This window comes from Bombus impatiens, unplaced genomic scaffold (assembly GCF_000188095.3).
Source record: "Bombus impatiens unplaced genomic scaffold, BIMP_2.2 scf_0225, whole genome shotgun sequence".
In the NCBI taxonomy this organism is placed as follows: Eukaryota; Metazoa; Arthropoda; class Insecta; order Hymenoptera; family Apidae; genus Bombus; species Bombus impatiens.
The window spans coordinates 146,151-170,272 of record NT_176644.1 but is presented as its reverse complement, the minus strand read 5'-3'; the positions used below and the strand labels follow the sequence as shown (position 1 = coordinate 170,272).

General features: G+C 36.1%; 1 protein-coding gene across 2 annotated transcripts; it reads right to left on the bottom strand.

The window, feature by feature from the left end:
• Positions 1-122: 122 nt before the first annotated feature.
• Positions 123-22,702, bottom strand: LOC100743855. 2 transcript variants are annotated; one of them, XM_003488396.4, is made up of 12 exons: positions 22,221-22,702; positions 8,493-8,739; positions 7,450-7,604; positions 6,763-6,974; positions 6,150-6,294; positions 5,740-5,979; positions 4,879-5,248; positions 4,578-4,758; positions 4,300-4,463; positions 2,898-3,101; positions 1,992-2,159; positions 123-1,357 (listed from the first exon to the last, which is right to left on the bottom strand). In XM_003488396.4, the coding sequence occupies exons 2-12, from the start codon at positions 8,587-8,589 to the stop codon at positions 789-791; spliced, it is 2,505 nt and encodes an 834-aa protein (XP_003488444.1). In that variant the 5' UTR covers positions 8,590-8,739; positions 22,221-22,702; the 3' UTR covers positions 123-788. The 2 variants fall into 2 exon arrangements, with proteins under 2 accessions (XP_003488444.1, XP_012239428.1); XM_012384005.3 differs by having other exon boundaries at positions 789-1,357; positions 22,217-22,702.
• Positions 22,703-24,122: the final 1,420 nt, after the last annotated feature.

Sequence of the window (24,122 nt, the reverse complement as noted above, 5' to 3'; positions counted from 1 at the left end):
TCGAATGCTTAAAAATGCATAATAAAATTAATTCGATCTCTGACATTGTGTGAAGTACATGCACGATGCTATTTGTTACGAAGTAATCCCGAAGAAATTTTTCGGGCGAGATTCAACTATGGATAAACAACTTTTAACACTTCGGATTGGTATACTTTTTATGATTGTTCCAACAGTAACAAATTCAATCACTACCTTAAATTCGATCATATACCATATACGATCATTAACAATACATTTATTTATAGCATACTTTTATCTAATGTGCTTAAATCTTCTTATGAAATTTTCCTAAGTAATATCGTTTTCTTCTCCAATTGGGATTTAAATCGGACCATTCGAGTGTTTAGATTTAGTTCAAAAAACGATTATGTACTCCAAAGGATATTCGATGGTGCAGTACAAGTACAAACAATTATTCTTTTAATTATTACAAAAATGCAGTCGCTGGATCATGCTATAACTTATAACTTTCAATACTTCGTATTATAGAAATATGTAAATTACATTTCTTTTCTTTCAGACGAAATCGACAACGATCACCGGAATTTCTTGAATTTTGTGCAGATATTAACTAGACTCGAATAATTCCCAACAACACCAATCCATCTTTAACTCGGCAACCTTCGCTAACGAGCAACGTGTAGAAACTTGAACAGTGTGAAATTTCCGTACACGGGCCAGATTACGTTCGCATTTCTATATTATACCTGTCCGATGGTACAAAGGTGGTTTCGCGATAAAGAACGAAGAAAGGAAAGAGTATCGAGATCTCTGGTGCAACTTCGTCACTTCTTGTCTTCCGGTTGTCTCTCTACGGTGACGTTACACCTAAATTGATCGTTCTCAAAGCTTTGATTCGTCGCGCCGTTCTGCTTCGAGCATTCCTTCGCTCGATCACGTTCGTCGGTTTGCATCCTTTTCAACCTCTTCACACCGAACTTCTTACTCGTTTCGGATGGCATTTTTTCGATTTTGTCAAGATTCTTCGCGTTATTGATAGCTTCCAGATTGTTCGTCTTTCGATTATCCGTTTCTTCCTTGCTAAAAGCCTGATTGTCGATTCCGGTTAGATTGCTCGATTCGTTCTTATCATCGTCGTATTTCGCGCCTTTCTTTTCCTCCAAAGCGATCTCGATGATGCCATTTTCAACACCGTTTTGATTGCCGAGGTTCTTCGGCTTTTTCTTCACGATGTCGTTACCTTCCACTTGTGGCTGCTTTTTCAGGTAAGCCACGTTGAAGATGTAGTACATTATACCGGTGATGAGAGTTATCATTGCGAAGATTCGATAGGTTGGTCGAGTGCCAAAGGCTTTCATTAGATATCCACCGATCAAGCTTCCTGAACCTTTGCCTAGAAGCATTAAAGAAATGATCGTTATTGGTAGACTGTAGTCTGTTATCGTGTAAAAGTAGGAAAATGCACGGAATTTATATATATATATACAGTGTATAGATATTATAATTTGTTATAAATATACAATAAAACTACTCGTTATGATTGTTAGTAAGCGAAGCAAATTTCCACTCCTTTACTTTTGTTTCGAAGGATATGAAATTGCATAGAAATTCGCGGTATAATTATTACAATTATATATAATCGTATAACGATATAATTAAAACGGTAGAGCAATGCGTGGCGTTTATGCATCTAAGGAACGCGAAATTAGATTTGAAGGCTTTTCATCTTAAACGAAAGTAACAAGTATGACAACGAACGATAATAAGACACGATAAATACGTTTGAAAATAAATACTAAAATATTATTTTCAAAGATAATTATGTCGAAACGATTTGTAGTTGTCAAATCTACGAGTATCGATCTAAGTAACGAGCTAATATCAATTGACTGCTGATGACGCCACGTTGGCGTTACGAGCACAAATTAACAAGTTTAGAAAGAAATTCAGTAGCGATGGAAGGTTAACGCGTTAAAAATCTAGGGCAAAAAAGATTGTAAAATTATCCAAGAGAAAGTGTTTCTCACCGACTCCGTAATAAACTCCGCCTAATAATCCCTGTATCGAACTGTCAGTGGTCGTAGTGGATAATTTCGCTGCGTAAGTAACAGCGGCGGTGAAACTAAGTGACAAGGTGACAGATTCTAACGCTTCGAAAATAAGAGTATGCCAAGGATTGTATATCAAGGAGTATCCTGTAAAACAAAAAACAGTTAAAAATCAATGAAACGTAAAGCAAGTTCTTTTCTACATCTTTATATAATGACTTTATATGAAAACCTAATTACCAGGTACGGTAATAAAAAATCATGGTAAAAAGTAGGCAAAGTAAATACGTTAAATACATCAAGTGTATCACAGTGGCGAGTGAAAGATATCTGTTTCGTCCATACAAATTCACTAGCTTCGAATACCATCTAGATTTAATTCTTAAAATTATATGCGCGTGTATGTGTTGCATTATCTCGTGTCGTTTTATTTCTAACGTGTTATTGCATCACTATTTCCTGTCCATTCTATATTATCGTGTTCTTTGTATCTATGTATCTACCTTTACACGCTACCATAAAAATTTATAATCTTTTCTAAGATCGCATTCTCCTTTTCTCTTTCTTTTGCCACCTCGTCGAGCCAGCTATAATTTAGTGAACCAAAGAAGCAACGCATAATCTTCGTAAAACTTGTCGATTAAACATCCTAACATCGACTTCCTTATTCTTTCATTTACATACATGTTGCTCTGGCGTTATGCTAAGTGACGTTATCCTCGAGTCGGCTACCTCAAACTCCAAAATATAAAACATGCCTAAATAAAGTTGCTTAATAGCCAGTTGTTTTTTCATTTTACCAGGGCAAAGAAAGTTCTATCATACGTTTATCAGGAGCATCATGCAGATGAAGTAGACTCGTAAGAATTAAAAATGAACGCTTACCGCAAAGTCTTATGGCGTAAAAAACGAAGCCTATAAAAAGTACATTGGCATGGCCGATCTTTGATATGATTGGACCAGATAGTACCAGTAATGGTATACCGGCAATACCGCCTACGGTTATGGTGATGCCCATGAGTGATCTTGATCCTCCTAAATCTTGTATCAACCAAAAGAGGAACGATTCGATGTATCCCCAAGCGGTGCCTGTAGAAAAAAAGAATTTATCTCGACAAAGTCATCAGGCTATAACGTATTGGTCGCGTTAAGCTCATTAAGCAGAGATATTCTTTTTAAAGAAGTTTACGCTTCTTAGAATTTGTTGTGTTCATAAATATTTATCACGACGAAGGAAAAACTGACCAGAGTTTTTGATTAATGACGCGTAAGTATATCTCGGTTAGATACATTGTGATTTTATACTGTAGAGAATACTTGCACACTTTTTTCTTTTTGAGATACGAGAAAATGAATTTTCTCGCAGTGCTTACAATTCGGAATGTTTCGGGGATGATTAAGAACGACGTTATGAATGAAATTTGTAGAATCCATTACGCGTTCCATTAACTTTTCAAGCTAGTCCTCGACTCGATATTCTCCAATTTTAATTGATACGTTTCGATATGTTCACTCCTCAAATTAAGATTGATGTTAACAAGAATGAAACGTCAATTAACGTGACTAACGTTTCAAGTTCTAAAAATTTTTGATGGATGTTCCAAGTCACGCGAACACCATAGAAAACGTTAGATCTTCTGATAAAAATTTATACGAAATGATAAATTCGTCGTCTGCGCAGTTTTCCTACAAAGAAATCTTTTAAATGGTCCTACAACAAGAAAATATAAATTTTAAACAAATTATGAACTTCGATCATTAAGGATAACGGAGATTTAAAATTGTAGTCGCTATAAAGATCGTCCGATAATTTCATATTTGTAACACCATTCAATGTGTTTAAAAAAATCTATCGAACGATTTTGCGATAGAAACGACAAATTTTAAAATTATACTTGACGTTTTAAAAGTACCTTTGTGCATTTAAAACGAATGAAAGAGGAAGTATAACGCAATCGGCGTTTAAAATCGAATTACTTTAAAAAGTACGCGCAATTTCGCAGCATCGATGAGGAATGTCAATGTCACTGCAATTTCATTAGTCGATCAGTGCATCAAAAATTAGCGGAAACCAGCAATGACGAAGATTACGCAACTTATTCGAGCTTTGCAAGTTCACAGCAAGTTAAGAACTCCTACGATCCGATAATTCAACAGGGCACAATTTCTTCTCCCGCTTTACATCAAATTGTCAAAACAAAAAATTATTACTAATGCTACCACTACTAATATTACTATTAATATCAATGTTAACATTAATTATTGCTATTGACGTAGAGATTCTTACCGAGAATGAAACAGGCGATAAAGAGAGCCGCGGCCTCGATGTTCCTTAGCACGGTGAAAACGTCGCGAACCACATTTGTAGACGGTGACTTGAATTCCAAATTAATGGCGAGCATTAACAGTCCTGAGATAAGCTTCAAGCCTGCGTACAAATAAAACGCTGGCCTGCAAAATGTATGTCATTTCTGAGAATTTCTACATTACCTCTATATTATATATCATTTTTACAAATTCATAGAAACGAAACGACTAAACGTCTTTGAAACGATGAATCTTTACCTGAAGTCCGTGTACTCTTTGCCAGTGCTCGCGTAATCGATAAGCAGGCCAGACAGTGGCGACGAAATCATGCCACCGATACTGCCATAAATTCTTTGAAGACCATAATCGGCCTTTTGTTCGCGCAATATAGCGATCACCGCACCTTCGAACATAGCGAACGTAGTTCCACCGATGACACCTGCGAATAAATTTCGAGACGTCGTTCTACGTTTAATGAAAAGAAAAAAAAAAGTAAGACAATTTGAGAGGAAACAATAAAAGATGCAATATTTATAAATGCAATAAAGATGCAATATACCGATAAATACTCTAATGGCGAAATACATCCAGAAAGTTACTCCTATGTTGTATTCGATCACTGTCTTCTTGTTCGTGCACATCTCCTTACGAGGCGCAGTGACGATACATCTTTTGCCGCAGTCTTCCGCGTTTAGGATCTTGTAAGGCTCGGAGCTGACGGAGTAATTAAAAAGTGGTAGAGTCACAGATATCCTGTCTGTATCCAGATCAGGATTCCCACAAGTGATCTTTTGAAATTCGTTTCCTGTCCACGCGATTTCTTCCGATAGGTATCTTCGTCGTTTCATCCCGTAATCTTCGTCCGTGGCTTCCAACGTTTTCAACTTCGATTTGTACGAATGATAATTCGTCGTTCGACTGGCATTGTCCTGAAAGTTATATAACATACAGTGATTAATACACGAGGAATAACGAAGCATAACGTATGACAGAAAAAATGATCGAAAAATCCCATACTGGTTGATTCTTATTTAAATCAATTTCGCGACAAAGCATCTCTCATTGGCAGTCGTATCATCTTCGAGCAAATTTCATTTTCACTGAACTAAGGAAAAGTGTTTGTTTTGAGAACGTTTTTTAAAAATGAATATTAGTTACGCTAATTCGTTCTGCGTTCGAAACTTCTTCGTGTGAAATATATCGAGTGTGAAAAGATAATTAAAAAGTATATCTAGAAAAATACTAACAGGTATTACATAAATATATCGATAAAAAATAAAACACAAAAGTATCTCTCATTTTCGAAGTATGCGCGTTACTAAATAGACATTTTCTTCCATTATTTCACAATTATTCTACTTTCTCTATTTCTTAAACAAGTATCGTGTATTTTTTAAACGAGTCTGTCTATGTACTTCACCTCTCGTGATATAACCGGATTGAAAGTGCAGAGAGTTCGGTTCTCGTATATTCTGTTCGACATGGCAGGTTCTAGGGTCGATATTTCGAAATCTTCGATAAATCCCGACACGGTGCATGAAAACTCGTACAGTCGATTCGATGGAAAGAAGTACTCGTTTGCATACAGTTGACGAATCGACGTCCTGAAGTACTCGTTGTTCTTTAGTTTCCGGTGCTCCCTTAGGTCTTCTTCTATTTCCTGTAAAAAATTGTATCGGTTAAAAGAACGTAATGTATAATTTTTATCAAAATTATCTCTCTCTCTTTCTACGTTTCTTTGCTAAAGATCAATTAAAATTACTTCATTCCAATTACGAGATATCATAAACCACGTGGAATCGATTACTTAAAATTGCTTAAATCAATTACCTGTGGCAATTCGTCCTGAGCAATCGAAAACCTGAACGAAGAATTCGCGCCAGTTTCCATGTTGTATCGTTTAATCGTGTACAGCCTTGACGACAAAATTGACTGCACTTCGGTGTCATTACGAACGTCTAGACGACACATGTAACTATAAAAAGGTAGATTAAACGTTTTTAATTAAAAGCCACAATGACGTATACGTTGATATTTAACGTTGCGTAAGACGATTTTAGTTTTGCTCGTGAAATAAAATTCAGGTTAATATGGGTTGCCATTGTAATTGCGGATATTATTTAAAACGTATTTCAGAAAATACGCCGTATTTGGTTAAAGGAACTGTATCGAATCGAGCAAAACAGCTGATTCTCTCACGAGAATCGTATTGCTTACATTTTTTGAACGATATTACGATTAATATATCTTCCATCGAACATCTATGATTCCGCAAAGTTAAACGCAAGTTTAGATCAAACGATCGTCAACGTACGATACTAACTTAATTTTTAACAAGATTAAAAAAAAAAAAGAATAAACGGAGTTATCGGATATTCAATGAACAACGGAATTGGTTCGAGTATAAAAACGCAGAATCGTTCGAACACGTATCCTTACCTACCCGCAACTCTCTATCCTTGTGGAGATCTTGGACTGCAAGCTGGTCTCGCAAGGATGATTTTCGCTCATGGTGTAAAGCAACCCATTATTCCCTGTACAGCCGAGGTCCATAACGACTCTGTCTGGAAATTCCACTGTTATCCTACCGATCGGCACGAGCAGCAATAAAAGGGCCGCGACTCCGCCAAACGATGAGAACAGAGATAATAAGATCTGAATGAGAACATAGTTTCGATGTCAGTGGTTTGCTTCCTCTTTTGCTCCATCTTATCGCCAACAAACGATAAATCGAGAGATGAAATTCGAGCAACGATCGTTAGAAGAATTATGGTATTCGAAAGCGCTATAGAAAGTTAAGCGATACAAGCAATTTATTATTCGCATCGAGAATGTAGCAAACGATAAGCGATTTAAACGAATCGACATTTTTCTAAGCGAGAAATTGCAATTATCCCGTGATACAATTATCGACGTTGATATTTACGTGTGTAAAAAACGTCAGTTTCTTCTCGAAGCTCGAGTCGACGAACTTATGCGATAAGAAAAGAAAAAACGTGTCGATTCGTGTGGTTTTCAATGGTTGATCGAAGCTTTCGTGGTTTATTGCGCGCGGTAATCTAATATCTACAGTTTGTTGGTATTCGAGTGGCGCATATGGAAATATCGCGATCGTTTAATGGAGTTTTACTTTGAAATTTCCCACGCGATCGGCGAACATTCCAGCCAAGGGTGGCATCACCATTGCGATCACTGGCGTTATGGCGCTCATTATGGCAGTTTCTTCCACGTTTATGCCAAGCTCCCTCATGTGTATCGTCAAATATGGATAAAGTACATAAAGCGCTGAAAACGATTATTAAAGATAGTATTGTTACATTACGCAAAACGTAATAATCTCGAGAGAGATTGAAAATTGAAGAAAAAGTTAGTTGAAATACAGCAAAGTGTTTATTTTAATTATTTATCAATAATTTAATTATCGTATAGATAAACATAAATAAATTATTATAGAATTACTATTACCTTATATAGAATTAAAACGTAAATGGATGTAGATAAATTATCACAGATTAAGAATGAAATGAATCAAGAAAGAGATGGAAATATACCGGAAACAGTATTCTATTCTAAAAACAGAATTTAATACCTTACCAAGTGCGAAAGTTAAATCAGCACTGCGGTTTTTCCTTCAAATTATTCACGAAGAAGGTGTAAAATGTGGTCAAAGTAAATTGGCAACGAGAAATACCGCTCAACATATATATTACTGTCGAGAGAATGATTTAGTGGATATTTCAATGTATATACAACGTACTAACTTATGATTTAATGGATATATCTATCTGACTTATGCTTCAGTGAGTATATGAACCGAATCTATCCTTTAACGAATACAACTTTCGATGTTGTCCTAAGAAATTACGTTCTCCTATGTATTTTTAAACTTCCACGTAATTTTTTGCAATTTACCGCCAACAATATTGGTTTATTTGGTTTGTCTGGTCAAAGAATAGCAACTTCTGTGTTATGATCGATAAAAAAAATTCCGGGAAAAATAACAATATAAATTTTCAGTAAAATGTTTTTCGAATAATCATTGTAACGGATCAGATTGCAACAAATCTATAGACTCATTCGCGTAATTTTCGAATAAAACGAAAAGTGGAGATATCAACACTTGCTGTTCAATTAACTTTAATTGACGATCGATCAATCGTGATAAATACTTACTCGATGCTTGAACGAAGAATATCATTTTAAGAGGTAGCAACTCCTTGTGCCGGAAGTCTTTGATGATCCTCCGGAAGAAACTCTTGATCAGCATCATTTTGTCGTTTTCGACGAACGATCAGTCGTGTGCAAGAGTTTCGTAAGTAATAACAGCGTATGCTTCCAGTCAAATATTGAGAATGGCATCAAGCACCACGCATATTTTTTTTAACTACACAACGTCACCGTTGCATGCTTTTTATTCCCACTGAAAAAAAGTGATTGCGCTTCCTAAGTCAACATTTCGACGTATTATTGCGACCTATATGACGTAACGATAAATATAACAAGGCAGTATCTATTTATCATAGTATCATTATAATTCAAAATATGAATTAAAAAAAAAAAAAAAAAAAAAAGAAAAGAGAATAAAGCAAATATAATCGGCTCGACTAAAATTTCATTGACGCAGCTTTTTCGAGAAAATATATAATATCCGTCGGTTTAAAAATAATTTTACACGCCATTGTAAGTACGAGCGTATACTTCTTGCGAGTGTCATGGCATTATAAAACGTTAACGAGGACGGAGCGATAATAATCGGAAGAAAGTTGGATCGAATGTTAATCAAGGTTTACAATGGCGATACGAATTTCGTGGCAGAAGGCATGCCAAACTTTACCAAATCGATTATGACACATTTATTCCATGAAAATACCGTTGCTCGGAGACGACCAACTTTGCACTTCAGCTGGGGTCAGCTGATTTTTTCTGTGTACGATCATCGAGTACTGTACTACATCCGGTAACACGAGCCATTAGCTGGTCGAACGGGTGCAAATATTTATTTGAAACAAACTTCTAGACCCACTTCGTTACTTCGAGTTATTGGAAAATGATGATAGACGACGTTTTCCATTAGTTACAGCATAACGACGAACGCTGTTGTCTCTTCCTTTTAACACTATAAAATCATATTTGAGTTTCGGAAAATTGTTCATTACGCGCGCTATGAAATTATTTACAGAGACGTGGAAAAGCTCCCGCCTATATTCCAAAAGCGATATGCACAAGAATTAAATCAATTGATAGAGTACTATGATTGATAGATTTTACTATATTACGAGCAGTGATATTAATCGTTGCAATATTAATTCTACAAGATTTCGTCCGTTTGTACTACGTACAGTCCGCATTTCATACTAAATCTTCTTCCTCCGACCAATCAGACTAACATAAAAATCGTAAAATCCTGAAGAATGGATTTGTACATCATGTTAACGCGACCATTTTCTTCAGATTTCGATTATGCGGTACTATTTTCGGAATAGAGATGTTTAGAACGAGGGACTCTCTAATAAAGGCTTGGTTATTGACAGTGGACAAGAAACGGTAGCCGTGACAGTGGATGATGTGTCAATACGAATGTCATGACTTTTACATAACGGTTTAACAATTCACGCCACACACCATGAATGTTACGCTGTTGTACGTCAGTTTCCGCTTTGAAGGATCAATGACGACCAAATATAGGTATCTATGATGTTTAATACGATACCGATTCCCGATGCGATCGAAGAAGAAATAAAAGATAAGCGGAAGAATAATTAGAAAATTTCTCGTAACGGCACTTTCTGTTACTTTTTAATGAGAGGCTCGATCTTAAATCAAAGCTACGAATAAACTGTTGCGGGGAAATGAATAATTCAAATTGGCGCGTGTGTCGGAAACGGCGGTATAGTGAGATGGTAATTACGCATCGCCAGGTTACGCAATTCTGCATATACGCGATGGAGCAGGTAGCTGATTATCCACGGGTTCGATCTTTTTCTACTGTTTTGCTCGTGATTTATTGAAATTCGCGGTTGTCGTACATTAACCTGCTGCGAGTTCCAAGCTGGCTTAATTTCCTTGTAATCTGTATCGTGTCATGGATATTTTCCATACGAGTAATTTCTAATTAACGAAACACTATTATTATTTTATTACCATCTTTATCGTTTAATTCTAATTAAACCACCTTTCTATGCCTTTCGATTACGAAATATTATTTATTATTTACTAGACGTGTTTCCAACACATGTTTCCAGTTTATAAGATCATTCGTTTGATTCTGAAAATAAAACTAGTTTAGTTCCGCGATGAACACGTTTATTAAATGCTTCGATCGTCACCACGACGCTCCTTCGTAACGTAATCTAGTGCTTTCAAAAGATGTAATGAAATACAACGAAATATACTTTTTAAATCGTATCTATGTTCGAAACAAATTGAATTACGCACGCAGGGATATCGTAATGAAATATCTTGGAAATTTCATAGGATCGTACGATTAAATGCCAGTCCGTAAGCGCGTCGTTCGTTTGAATTTCGTGTTTCCTTTATCGAGTTGCTGATTGTTTTCAAAACTGTCGATAACGGTGTCGCTTGTACGAAATTCAAGAACCAATCCATAAACCGAGTCTCGAATATCGCTGTTTGTTTCGCAATTGAGTCCACCAGATGTGTTTTAAATGTCCGGCACGTACCCTACTCGTTCCATCAGCTGTGCAAATCAAATGACGTTGCAATAACCGAAGATTTGCGTTTCGAAGCGTTAAAGGTATGAAATTGACGTCCGCGAATCGACAATCAAACGACTTTTTACATAACTGCATTTCTTTCGCGAGAGTAAAAAAGGAAAGTGTTCAAAAGAAGAAAATTAGAACAGGAAGTCAAAAGATCACCGTCTCCTTTACCAAAGTCACGGGAAACACGATTTGCAAAATAGATGCGTCACGTTAGTCTCATCGTGTATGTTAACTGATAGTTATTTCTAATTTATGCGAGATAGATAAATCGAAATTAGTATTGTAAGTTACGGTAGAAAATGCGCGATTGTAGTTCTTTTAATCCTTGTTATTCGCTGTAATTTATTGTCTCTCGATGACCATTAAACAAGCTGATGGTAAAATGTAACCTAATGACGGTGTAGCCCGAAGCACAATACGAAATTGAAAACCTATATATTTTGTCTCTTTTATTGTAATTCTCCTGCTCTATACAAATTGCAATTCAAATTGCAAAAACTTTACTGCGTACTTTATAGTACAATGTTTATTATACATATTATTGTGCGTTATATATCACATAATAATATACATATAACAAGTAAAGGGAAACTTATCCAATTAATTAATAATTTACGATATACAACAATCATTGTTTTTTTTGCTGTCGACGGCTATGGAGCATGTCAGTAATAATTTATATCTTGTAAAAACTGTTGTAACCATCCACTTTATTATCAACTTTATTATCTGCTTAATGAATTATGTATTATCGTAGAAAACTACACAGTCGTATTTGAGAGTTCAGTTTTTAAAAACAAACGCGACATATGCATCGACGATCGCAGTCTACCCTTATCATAGATCGACTCTAATCGAGATTAAAAAGCAAAAAAGCCAAAACAGTCTTAAACAAAGGATTACAACAATCGAACGAGACGTTAACGAGACTAAACATCTTCTGCTCGGTTACGAAACGATTGAAACCATCGAGCAAATACCACACGTTTTCACAAGGGAAACGTGCATGACTTCTCTTCAGGGATGAATTACAGCAATCATTACCGCACCTCAACTACAATCACGATCAACGCGTAAAAACTCTCTTTGAAACATCATCGATCGAGATGTGTGTCGAGATACACGACTTCTCTGATAAATTCTTCAATTTTTTCCTTTTGTACCGAGCCACGGAACGGTGACATAACGAATTGAAGGTCGTAATGATATTTATGTGCAACACGATGACCATTTCCGGAGACTCGAAGAATGCTAATTTCAGCTATTTTCAGTGAAAAAAAAAATCAGAGTTCAAAGGAGCTCGTTTCTTCGGATCTTTATAGATCTCACGCGTTTTCTTCCGTGTTTCATGAAAATTTGTTTTCTCTTTCTCTTTTTTCTTTTCTTTTTTCATTGGGCGCAAGAAATAATCGTGTCCTTGCCATCTCGGCAATCTATAAGATTATTTTGTAATTTGACATGAATTGTGGTTTGTTTCCGCGAGTAGAAGAAGATTATCTTGCGAATAACGTAAGAGAATTATGTCAGAGAAACTTTTCTCGGCGCTATTTGTTATTTTAAATGGCATCGTGACATAATCGATATAGCAGAGGGGAGAAATATTTTTCGTACTTCTAATGCTAATAAGATACTTCGTAGATTCTGGTCACGCAAATTACTGATAGAATTATTAAGTCCACAGTTTACGGATGAAAGATAGAACAACGAATTTTCAGTATCAAAATATCTACTACTAAGGTTTTCGTACCAAGTTTGTGAAATTCAGATTTGATGATCATCAAAAATGGAAATTATATATGCATTCAGAATAGACAAGAAGATGGTAACGAATAGATCCGAATCGTTCGTACAAGTCAATAAATATTCCATAACACCACGGTGGAGCGTTGATTTTATACTTTATTTATTTCACCAAGTACAAAATAGTCTGTCAGAATTCTTTTCATTAGATGACTCTCATATATTTAATTTTTAAAAAAATAAACGCGACGTGAGACATTGCAAAGAATACAAAAGGGTATCAAAAAGATAGTTTATCCTTAGTTTATCATTAGTTATGAAGTGATTCTTTTTAATCGTCAGAAAATATTCATAAAGAATAAAATATCTTTCGTGTCTTAATAAAATTAATAATAACTCTAGATCGATATACGATCTACGCGTAGCAATGCAAATTTACAAGCTACTCGATTACAAACATTAAAATGTCTCCCTGATAGTTATGAATATTTATCGACGTATCAAACACGTTTCAAGACACATTTCTTCGCATTTTTTGCAAATAATTTCTTACGTTTCTCGTATTATTTTCCCACTGTTATATTCACGAGCAGTTTCCCTAACGATAATGAATTAACCGTATGCTACTATCACACTGAGAAGATATTCTATGTATCATACTCAATGTTCGTGATGTAACGGTGTTTAGCGTTATTAAATACCGCGATATCTCATCCGATATTCATTACTCGTCGATTCAGAAATTTTTTTCCAATGCGGCATGTTTCGATATCACTTTTCATACTTGTTATATCTATATATTCAATTAATCACGTATAACAAGAATATTAAATATCAACAATTTCGACGACATCTATTTATTATAAGCCGTTTCTCTACTCGAGAAGAAACTTCCCCGGTATCTAAAAAATTCACTCGATAGAAACTAAGTTTTACGCGCTTACTTCGAAACAGTATAGAAACAAGTTTTTCCCATTATAAAAAAAACACGTAACTCTCGACTCTATGGAAACTTTCATCTACCCTTCATCGTTGTTTCATCGTTTTTCAAGTTGCAAAGAAACAGAAGAGAAACAGGAAAATATACGTTAAAGTCACTCGGTCGAGAAACATAACTTTTTCGGTGTACTTTATTTATTCTGCTCCTTTCCATCGGAAGACTTGGTGTCTTGGTAGACGAAGGCGATCTGGTACTACGAGATACGGCACGGTAATTACCGCGAATTGTCAGCGTTATCGGAGCTGAATGTTGGCCCATTACAAATGTAATTGCGTAATTCGTACGACGTTGGAGTTTGTCGGACGAGCCGAGTGTTAAGTATCCTCTTCCTGAAACATTCTGTTTCTCTCTTTTCGTTCCTTCCTTTTCCTTCCGTTTCTTTTCTTTTTTTCGGGGACATTTTTCAACGACAGCTAAGAAACAGTAGGAAAAATGGCGAAAAATTTGTACGAGAGATGGAAAAAATACTGGAAACGGGGTTTTTTTTTGTTTGGTAAACGAGGATCGCATTAATCACGCTAGATACATACGTGTCTGATTAGAATATCACGTAAGATTACCATTACCAGGCAGTATTTACGTCGTTCGTCTTCTCTTGAACTTTTTTGTTAGCCTTGGTATGCGATCGTGTTTGCTCGAGTTCATGCCTTGTCGCGTTTTCCATTACATTCCGATACGGTGTCATTTTTATTCTTCTAACAATAGAAACACTTAGCACACGGTCTGCGATAAACTTTACAATGTAAACGAGCCATCCGCTGTTTTTAACCATACGAATATTTCAATTAAAAACGCGGTGATATATATTTCCAATGAATAGCATCGTATAATATACAAGGACTGTTTCGTGTAACCTAATGCAAGTTCTTTCATAACGATGATCACAATTAGGAAAAAAAAAACTGTAATTGCTGCCTACGGTTGCTTGATAAGCGATTCAGACTTGACTTTGTTCTTCTTTTCTATTCTTCCTTCGATCGACTTTGAATTGTTAATTTGATTTTAATTGTACCATCAAGGATTCCTTGCCTGATAATCTATCAGCTGATACTCGTTATTATATTCGAGTAATTTATTTTTATTTCGACGTTGCTTCCAACGACTTCGACGATTTTCATTGAGTGAACTCGCTAACACCTAACGAACATGTAAATTACTCTCATATTTTAATATTGAACGCCACTCACATTTTGGGAATATTCCTTACGTTTTACAGTGTACATAAAATTAGTCAGTTGAAAGATCGATAGCTAGCTTCAATGGCGATTCAACTTGACAGGGACATAGACGCCAAAGCAAGGACGAGATTTTGTAATTGTTCGCGACCACGATTCTAATGTGACAGATGGAGGCTCGCGAAGACAAGCAGAGCTCAAGTAGTACGGAAACATCGTGGCTCAACAACTCAGGACACGTTTTCTATTCAAGGCTTGGCACGCGTTACTTATGGAAGCTCTCGAGAAGAGTATGCTTTTCTTATACTGATTTCAGTTTCTTGACGTGGTCAACCAGCGAGAAAGATAATGTTTAGACCGGAATTCGAACAAACGGATACCAACAGCAACACGTTTCATTTACCTATTTTGTCGTCAATTTTACTTTCGACTTTTTCGGCCAATGACCTATTAATTAATATAAATTATATTCGATTAATTCATATTTATTTTAATTTTACTCGTAGAAACTTCTTGCGCAATAATTTATTAACTAGTAACGTTAGTGAATTTATGCAAGTTATTCCTTTTCTTGTTTTCAATTTCGCAGTTGTACATCGAATAAGATTTGTTTTATTGTTAAACTTCAATCTTATCAGCGGTGGTTAACTTGTAAGTTGTGCGTTTAATTAAAAAGGATTCAGATTCGATTATCGCGTTTAAGTTTCTTCATTTTTCGAATGAAACAGGCAGAGACTTTTGAGATATTTAGAAACTGAATTTTTCGTTAACGTGAGGTCAGAAGATCTTTGGCAATCATTGTATGGTATCATCGTCGTTACACTTATTGTAACTGACATATTTCGCTGTTGAAAAAAAAAGGAAAAAGATTTAAACAGTCTGGAACATTGATTCGAAAGAATTGCATTGGATCACACACGTATGTATACGTGTGTATCGTCATAAATCTTCGTCATTATCTTATTTTATTCGATTATGTGCCGTGAACGAGCAAAAAGGCATTAAAAATGGCGCAGTGCGATACGGATGGTTCCATAGCATCTCGTTGTTTACTATTATTTTAATAACGTCATTCGACGAACAAATTCAATAGCGAAATAATTTTTTAATAAATATCTTTCAACGAAAATCTACTAGAAACCAGCGACTTTTTAATATCCCAAAATTAATACCAAATCATTTTGGTATCCGCGAAATAGCACGTGACAATAATTTGTTAAATTACATTATTTTCAACATTCCAAAAGCAGCCCTTAGACTGAGACTAAGATTCGGATTAAAGTCGCTCGGATCCTCCGAATTTAAAGCGTCCAAAAGAAAGAAAAGGAGAAGGGAAGATTGAGAGAGAAAATAAAACAAAAGACATGTAGGTCGACGTATCGCAAATTTGAAGCAATTTATCCGGCTCCTTAACAATGCCCATTACGACGTATTATCTTATTGTCACGTGAAAATGAAAATGGAATAATGGAGGCATGTGTAAAAAAAGATGTTGACGCATGTGTATCGTAACAAGCGGCTCCAATATCGATTATTAGTTTCCAGCAATTGAAACAATTAAGAATCATTCCTGCCTCGTGTATTTTCCTACTTTTTTCATTGTTCGTGATTCTACCACGAACCATTGAACGTCTTTTTCCATTGAAAAGTCAGCAATTTTTTCTCCTTTTTCGTTCACATGTATTTAGGTTGTCGCCTGTACAGATTTCATTTTCTCAGATTTACGATCTATGAAACGCGACAACTTCGGATACGATGATCTTGGTAAGCTTTTTAACGCGGAACAGACTGTAAGTTGTAAAATGATTCCTCGTTGCGCAATTCTAATCCAGTTACTGTTACATGTTTCTCGTGTCGTTACATATTTGATCGTACAGCATCGATGTAATCGATGTTCTAGTACGATTCGCAGATTCGTTTTCAAAATGAAGTACGATGCATCAACGAAGTATTGCAACTTGGTCTTCGGATCCGTAGAGATCTCAGTTAAAATCTTTTAATATTATAACGATACTTGATATCCGATTACATATGAATTCATTATAAACTCTAATTCTCAACTATTATCTTTCTGGTCTGTAATGTATATACCTATATATTCCATATATAAATATCGAATATTAGATACCTATGCAAAAATTTTCAATGATTTTCCTAACGCGCGTAATGTGAGAATGACAATCTGTAAGGAAGAAAGTGTGTTAAATCCTTGATTATTCAACGAGTAACTTAGAGTTTGTAAACGCTTAGACATTGAAATACAAAAAATACAGAATAATGATTAATGCTATTAAAGACTAGTTATTGAAATGATATTGTGGCTCGAACAAACTATGATTCATAATGAAGAGGCTGCTCATTCAATGCAATATTGTTTAGGTAACAAAGGTGGGTCGGTTATAACTGAATGGTTTTTCCAGGTACACGTGCGTGACTACTGAAAGGTTCCTAACGATGATTAGCGCGAAGCAAAAATTTTCATGACTTTATTACCATTAGGAAAAATAAACATCGAATAAAGATAAAAATAAAAATCTCTCGTTTCTTTAATGTCGTCTCATTTTAATTTATTATACAGTATGATCTGTCTTGATATATTATTCTTTGTTGCATGCAAATTAGAGTCCATTAAAACAACGACAATTACATTAGATTCATTATTTGTGCAGTTCTTAAAGTTACGAACCCGTTTAGAAATTAATTTTTGTTAAATCAACACCAATATTCCAGCGTCGTGCCTTTACCTTTCCAATTATCTTGCGAGTGAGATACCTTTCTATTTCTTAGCGATATATTGCGTGATTCTACAGTTTTCTCCGCGATATTTACTTTAAGGATTTAGTCTCATTAGCATTCGAAAGATTTACTTCATCGAAATAGCCTTTACATAAATCACCTGCGAATATGAAATGACACAAAGTAACGAATAGATCATTTTTCGAGATGCATCACGTTCATCAAAGATTCTATTCGAAGAAGGAAATATCCGCGCGTTAACAAAGACATTTTTTTGTAATTGAAAATCGGGAAATTTTTCGTAGAAATTATTGCACGAATGATTTTCGAAAAATAAATTTCAATAGGGGAAGTTTGCCGGATTTCAAAATTCCTACAAGAATCGTCATTGAAACATTGCCGCTTAATGATTCGCCATCTCCTCACAAGACTAATACCTCGTTATTTTATTTCATCGTTCCTTTCCCTCGCCGTGGTATCGGTTTGCTAATCTTCATGACATAGATTTCGAACAATAAGCAAAATCTATAGTTACGTAAACACGGTGACAAGCGTTGCCAAATAGGCATGCAGATTTACGAGTTTCTCTCGTGGCAACCGAGTATCGCGCTTATGGTTGGATATTTTAACCGCAAAGGTTCTTTTTCAGAGCTATGTCGTTTTCTTTAAGTCCATTCACACAGCGATAAACCTCGTATTAATGAAAATGTACAATTTTACATCGGTAAATAGCCGGCAGTGTTTTATTTTCGTCTAACGATTCGAAAATAGCTATTTCTGTTTATTCTCGGAGCTGTTAAACTTGGAATAATCGATATCCTGTAGCTTTTGCGATATTTTCACAATAAAAGATCGAGTAAAATTTCATTCGTTCGTACCGATCGAAGTACCATAAGACTTTGCACGATACGATCGTAAATAAATAACCGCGATATAATTATGAGAATTCGCGATGAAAGCAGAAAGATTCGTTTTTTGACATTTTTCTGGACTGTGAATTCTCCCAAGACTACAATGCAATGGTAAGATCTACGGAGATCGAGGGCAAAGAAACGCAGGTTCGAACGCAACAAAGTGCAGCGTTGTTCCATCGCTCGAGAGGAGAAAAAACAATCGGTGAATCGGATCGAGCGTTCCATTTCGATTTCGATTTCGATTTCGATTTCGCTTTCACTGTTACGAACGCGGCAACGACGGCGACGCGACGCCGTCGAATCGGGTCAAGTGTATTCAACAACTATTACAGCTCCTATGTTACTCCGTATGCACCTCCGGAGTCCAGAGCGCATTCAAAGGAACTCACAAATTACGTTGTTAGTAGTCCGCGACACGCGTCACCGTGGATGACAGATCGTCCGATCTGCGTCATTGATCAATGCTCCGAATGATGCGCCACTCAAAACAATTAGAGGATCACGTTTCTGGATAATGCACCCGGTTGAAACAAATATAGGGAGTAGATGGATTGCCATGGGAATCGTTTACTCGACTATCATCACTGGTACGCATTATCGTAAAATTTTTGCGTTGGAAGAATTGTCCCGCATCATTTGCCTCTCTCGATTAAAGATCTCCTATCGTCCGCTGTTTCGAAATCGCAGAAAATTGCGGTTTTATCGTTTGCTTTGCGTCCTATCGTTGTCCACGTTTGCATTTGGACGAAGATTAATATTAATTGTAATTTCAATTCTAAATTATGATCTCATTTGATAGTAAATAATTCAAATATTAAAAAGGTCCCTCTAGAAAGCAGTAAAAATAAAGAATATCGCTATCGCTTGATAATTCTGCTGTTTACAAAGATGTAATCGTCATTGAATAGACGGAAATCAACGTAGGTGCATGACAAGGCTAACCTGTCAACTTCAAGGATTAAAATATGATTCGGATTTATCTGTCATATCCTGCGGATCTCAATCTTCGCCGCTTCTATCTGATCAAGCCATCTCCGCTACTGCGGCAAGTGTTTTTTCTTGTTTCTTTTTCTTTCAAAAATAATTCTTTGCTACGAAGGATGCGATACTGAAATATGAATACACAACGGTGGTTAAAAGAACGTTGGAATGTTAAAAGAACGAATCGACGCCAAAACGCATCATAAATTTGGCAATTGCAGTTCCGGATCGCTTTTCCACGATTAAGTTGATATCTATTATCGGTGAAAATTTCCAAGACACAACATGCGACGGATCAGGTCGATCTACTAATATCAGTAGTCGATAAATTATAGTATTACAGAGTTTAGGTTGCAAAACGTAGTAAATATAGATAATCGAACATTCGGCATTATGTTTCTTGAATGAAGCGACAGGTATGTGTTCTGCACGACTATTTCCATTCGCCGAAACTTCTGTATTTTAGTTAACTCATGCGAAATTAGCACGTCTATCTTCTCTATTTTTTCCGTTCGCAGAATAATTTATTTTCGTTTAAAACGTTATTGCCTTTGACGTCTCTTAAAGCATTATTGTCTATTTTCTGACCTTCGTGATTTATTTCCCATAAACAAATGACCAGCCTCCAGAATTTCGTAAAGCAACGTTGACGTCTCCTAACATTTGCGTAACCTTCTTCAAATGTTAAATGTATGGATTCTACGTTTCTTGGTGGCACCTTTTCCGAGTTCAAATATTAAATAGTCACGTCGTGCTAAAGAGTGAGAAAAATCTAATCTAATTATCAATGACAAATAATCGCAAGACTCTCTGATACTTCGACGAAATATCTAATTAACGTATAATATACGATACAAGTGCTTTAGAACAAATTTCTTCCTCCTTAACGTAGTTAACGTAATCAATAACGATGAACGATGGGATATCGTTTAATGAATGGTCCCTCAAACTTATGTACCATGGCAACGACGTATTCCGTGCGCAACAGTATAACGTTTTTCATTAATAATTGCAATATTATCAGAATATCGAATTATGTATCTGAACACAGCAGACTCTCTCTGAACAAATTTCTGTGATCTAAAACTTCTCGTCGTTTATTCTTCGAAACAGATATCGTGACATTATAGTAGCTACAAGCGCAAATATTCGAAGAAGGCAGATAAAATGAAACTGTCTGCGAAGATACGCGAGAAAATTGTTCGAAAATTATCCGAAAACGGGCAATAAAAAATATCCGACACAAGCTTTTCGCGAAACTAGTCAGCAAAATTTCTGGGAAACAACGAAATGCCTTTTAACCAAGCCAGCGTTTCTTTTCACGAACCACCGCTGTTAAAAGTAATCCAAACGTTTAAGAGGTAGTTTCAGTTGCTCCAACTTTTCTTGCCCCGTTTTATTAAACTTCCGGAAACTCGAGCTCGTGGAGGCTACTCTCCACCGCTAAAAATAGCGGATGCGAATTGAAGATTTTAAAATTCACCGAATGTCTTGTCGGGGGCGATCTCGCTGAAAAGCATCGCTTTATTAAAAATTCTTGCCTATTAGCTTCGCTACGACTGTCAAGTCCGTCCACAGCATTGAAAGGAACTCACAAATTACATTATTAGTACCCTCGGACACGCGTCACCGGCTACATCACCGTGGACGAGCGCCAACAATTTCTGCAACATCGATGAATGCCACTTTTGTACCTTCTATCGCGCTTCTTTTACCCCGTGGACAAAATTTTGCTACACTTCACGGCGCGGTGTTCGAACGCTGAATTAACCGTAACATCGTGTAAACGGCTAGCCTGTTCACCAGTAGAAATTGCACAAAGATACTCATGAACTCGCGGCTCAGTTTTGTAGTCTGCTACATAAAGTTGAAGAAACATTATATAATTTACATATTTTTACATAATACGTTAGGCTAAACTGCGAGCTAAACGTCATCTATCATTTGCATAACTTTACACAGTGTATGATTAAGTGGAACGATATTTATAATAATAAAATAGGAGAAAAGTATGATCGTAGCTGATTTTCAGAAAAATCGTTTAGAAAGGTGGTTTTGTTTCCTTATGGTTATCGCCATTCGTCTGCTTCGTTTATTTCTCCGATTCCTAATATTATCTCGATTCGATTCTAATTGTTTTCTGAATACCCAAGTTCAAAAATTATTGACGATTAAGATAGATTCGCGTTGGAAAGGATTTTCAACGGAGTTCTGGTATTCGAATGGGTCTAGATATTAGCAAGACTGGACGAGTTTCGAATATATATTTGTTTTAGAACGGTGGCTTATATCGTTGCGAAGCTTCAGTCTCCAACTTGTACCAGAGATTATTTCAAAACGAAACCGCATTATCGTGCAGTTACGAAGCTAAAAATTCCCATGAACCGGATTCGATATTCACAGGACGATCTTTCATAGACGTTATGATAGAACCTCGCTATACTCGCAACCCGGCAGTTCAACGCGTGCATAAAAAACGTCAAACAGGAAGCACCGACATCACCAGCCAATAAACAGACTATGTCTATTCATACCACTCAAACCACCACACGCATACGAGATACTCTGCCTCTTCATTCACCTAACTATATCAACAACAATTACCCTGAGAGTAAAATGAACAACTTACGTACATTCGTCCACCATTCAATACCAGGAAGTAGAGACATCAAGCAATTCGTCGTTCAGAGATTCTCGGCCAACCACGAGGACGGCCTACTTTCCAATTTTTTAAAATCGCCTCTCAAATTCTTCACCAAATCCGATTCTTCGCACTCTTTGTTCAACTCGGAATTTGCAAATTTTCTATCCCCTTTGTTTTTATTTTCTTTTTCTTTTCTGTTGTTTCCGTTTGAAAATCAAACTGCAAGATTCTTATTAATAAATTCTAATTCAAATCTATTCAATTCACGAAACGAAGGATCGCGAGACGTAGACACTCGGATGTCAAGATTTTACGTGATACGGGATTATCGTTAAGAATTGTTATGTCTGCGTGTCCGATTGACAACGAAGATCGAACAACGCGTCGAAATCGCGGTTCTCAGACCCTCGAGAAGTGACAGAATCGCCGCTGGGTCCGTTCTGCGCGCTGTCAAGCGCAATACTGCCAGACCCGATCGTCGATGGCAACGCACCAGCTCGAAAATACGTGTATTCTAATACGCCAATCGGATCTAAGACCATGACCGCGACGGAACACGTCGATTTACCTGCCCATTGATAGCCGGTGTGCACGATAAGGAACCGGTGCAACCGTTTTTCGTTCGATTTTATGTAATTTTTCTAAGACACAAGCGTTTCATTGGTCGTTCACTGGTTTCATTAGCAACTTGATTTCATCCATCGATTATCGTGCATATCGCGTGTACGATGGTGTTTGGTAAACTGTTCGATGGATCGGTTGGATTGTTGCTTTTAAACAATATATGAAATATTTAATATAAGAAAAAAAAATATAACAAAAAAAAAGTGAATCCAAATAGCAAATCTGACATTTAGTAATTTATTGCGATTTATTCTGATTTATTCTGATTTATTTCGATTTATTCTGATTTATTCCGATAATCCGTACACATCGTTCCTGTTCGAATCGGAAGTGAAATTGAAATTAATCGTTCGATCGTATTCGTATAACGGTATCGCGAGGTTGTAAGATTATTTTATCTGTCTGGTGTCAGTTGCCTGGCGAACAGGTAGCAGATTTCTGCAACTTTTCATCGCGACGAGTTGCGAATCCTTGACACACATCATTATGCCGTTATTAAGGCAGGATAAGCACACTATATAGCGGATTCGAAACGGATGGATTCACCATTAATGGTGATACGTCGTGAGGGATCAACATACTACGTACGTATAGGTTCGTGACTTTTTCATCTCTTTTATTTCTTCGCCTATTAAACTATCAGGCGTATGAAATAATTTTGTCTTTTTTACATCCCTAGGTTTGTGTTACGTGTTTCATTTTTTCGTTAACTTGCGAAAAATATGAAGTCACGTGTCATCCAAGTAATTTCACAGTCTCGTGTTTATATTTGCAATTTCAGATTCTCTATGATTCTCAAATGTCGATGTGCGAATCTCACTTCTGTTTTGACAAACAAAAGGCGCAAAATATAGTGCCATAAATTGTGTCTTACTTCTGACACTGAAACTAATAGACCATGCTCTGCGTCAACGCTTCGTTACTTTTATGGTACAAATGAACATGATAAAATTTAGATCAGTTGACGATCTAACATGAAGGTTTCCGACGCTATTCGAGATTAGAAATGAAAATGGAATAACCGAGGGAACGGCAGAACTTTCCAATACATCTGACATTTACCTATTATACTTATCTACTATTGTATTTCAAAGTGTACACACGCGAATTATCGGGCAAAAGTCAGTCAAAGAACTAATGTGCAATTATATACTCTTTACCAGAGTTATTAAATCTTACTTGAAAAGAAAAGAAAAATTAACAATAATTAAAAATAATATATGAAACGTAATTTCAACTTATGCTAAGATTAAATCATTTTTAACAA

Bases quoted from the DNA above. Each gene is read 5' to 3' on its own strand.
- LOC100743855 (XM_003488396.4), bottom strand. From the start codon at position 8,589: ATGATGCTGATCAAGAGTTTCTTCCGGAGGATCATCAAAGACTTCCGG. The intron at 6,975-7,449 runs GTAAAACTCCAT...GTTCTCATTCAG, and splicing joins ATCGCGTGGGAAATTTCAAA to ATCTTATTATCTCTGTTCTC. The intron at 5,980-6,149 runs GTAATTGATTTA...AATTTTTTACAG, and splicing joins CTCAGGACGAATTGCCACAG to GAAATAGAAGAAGACCTAAG.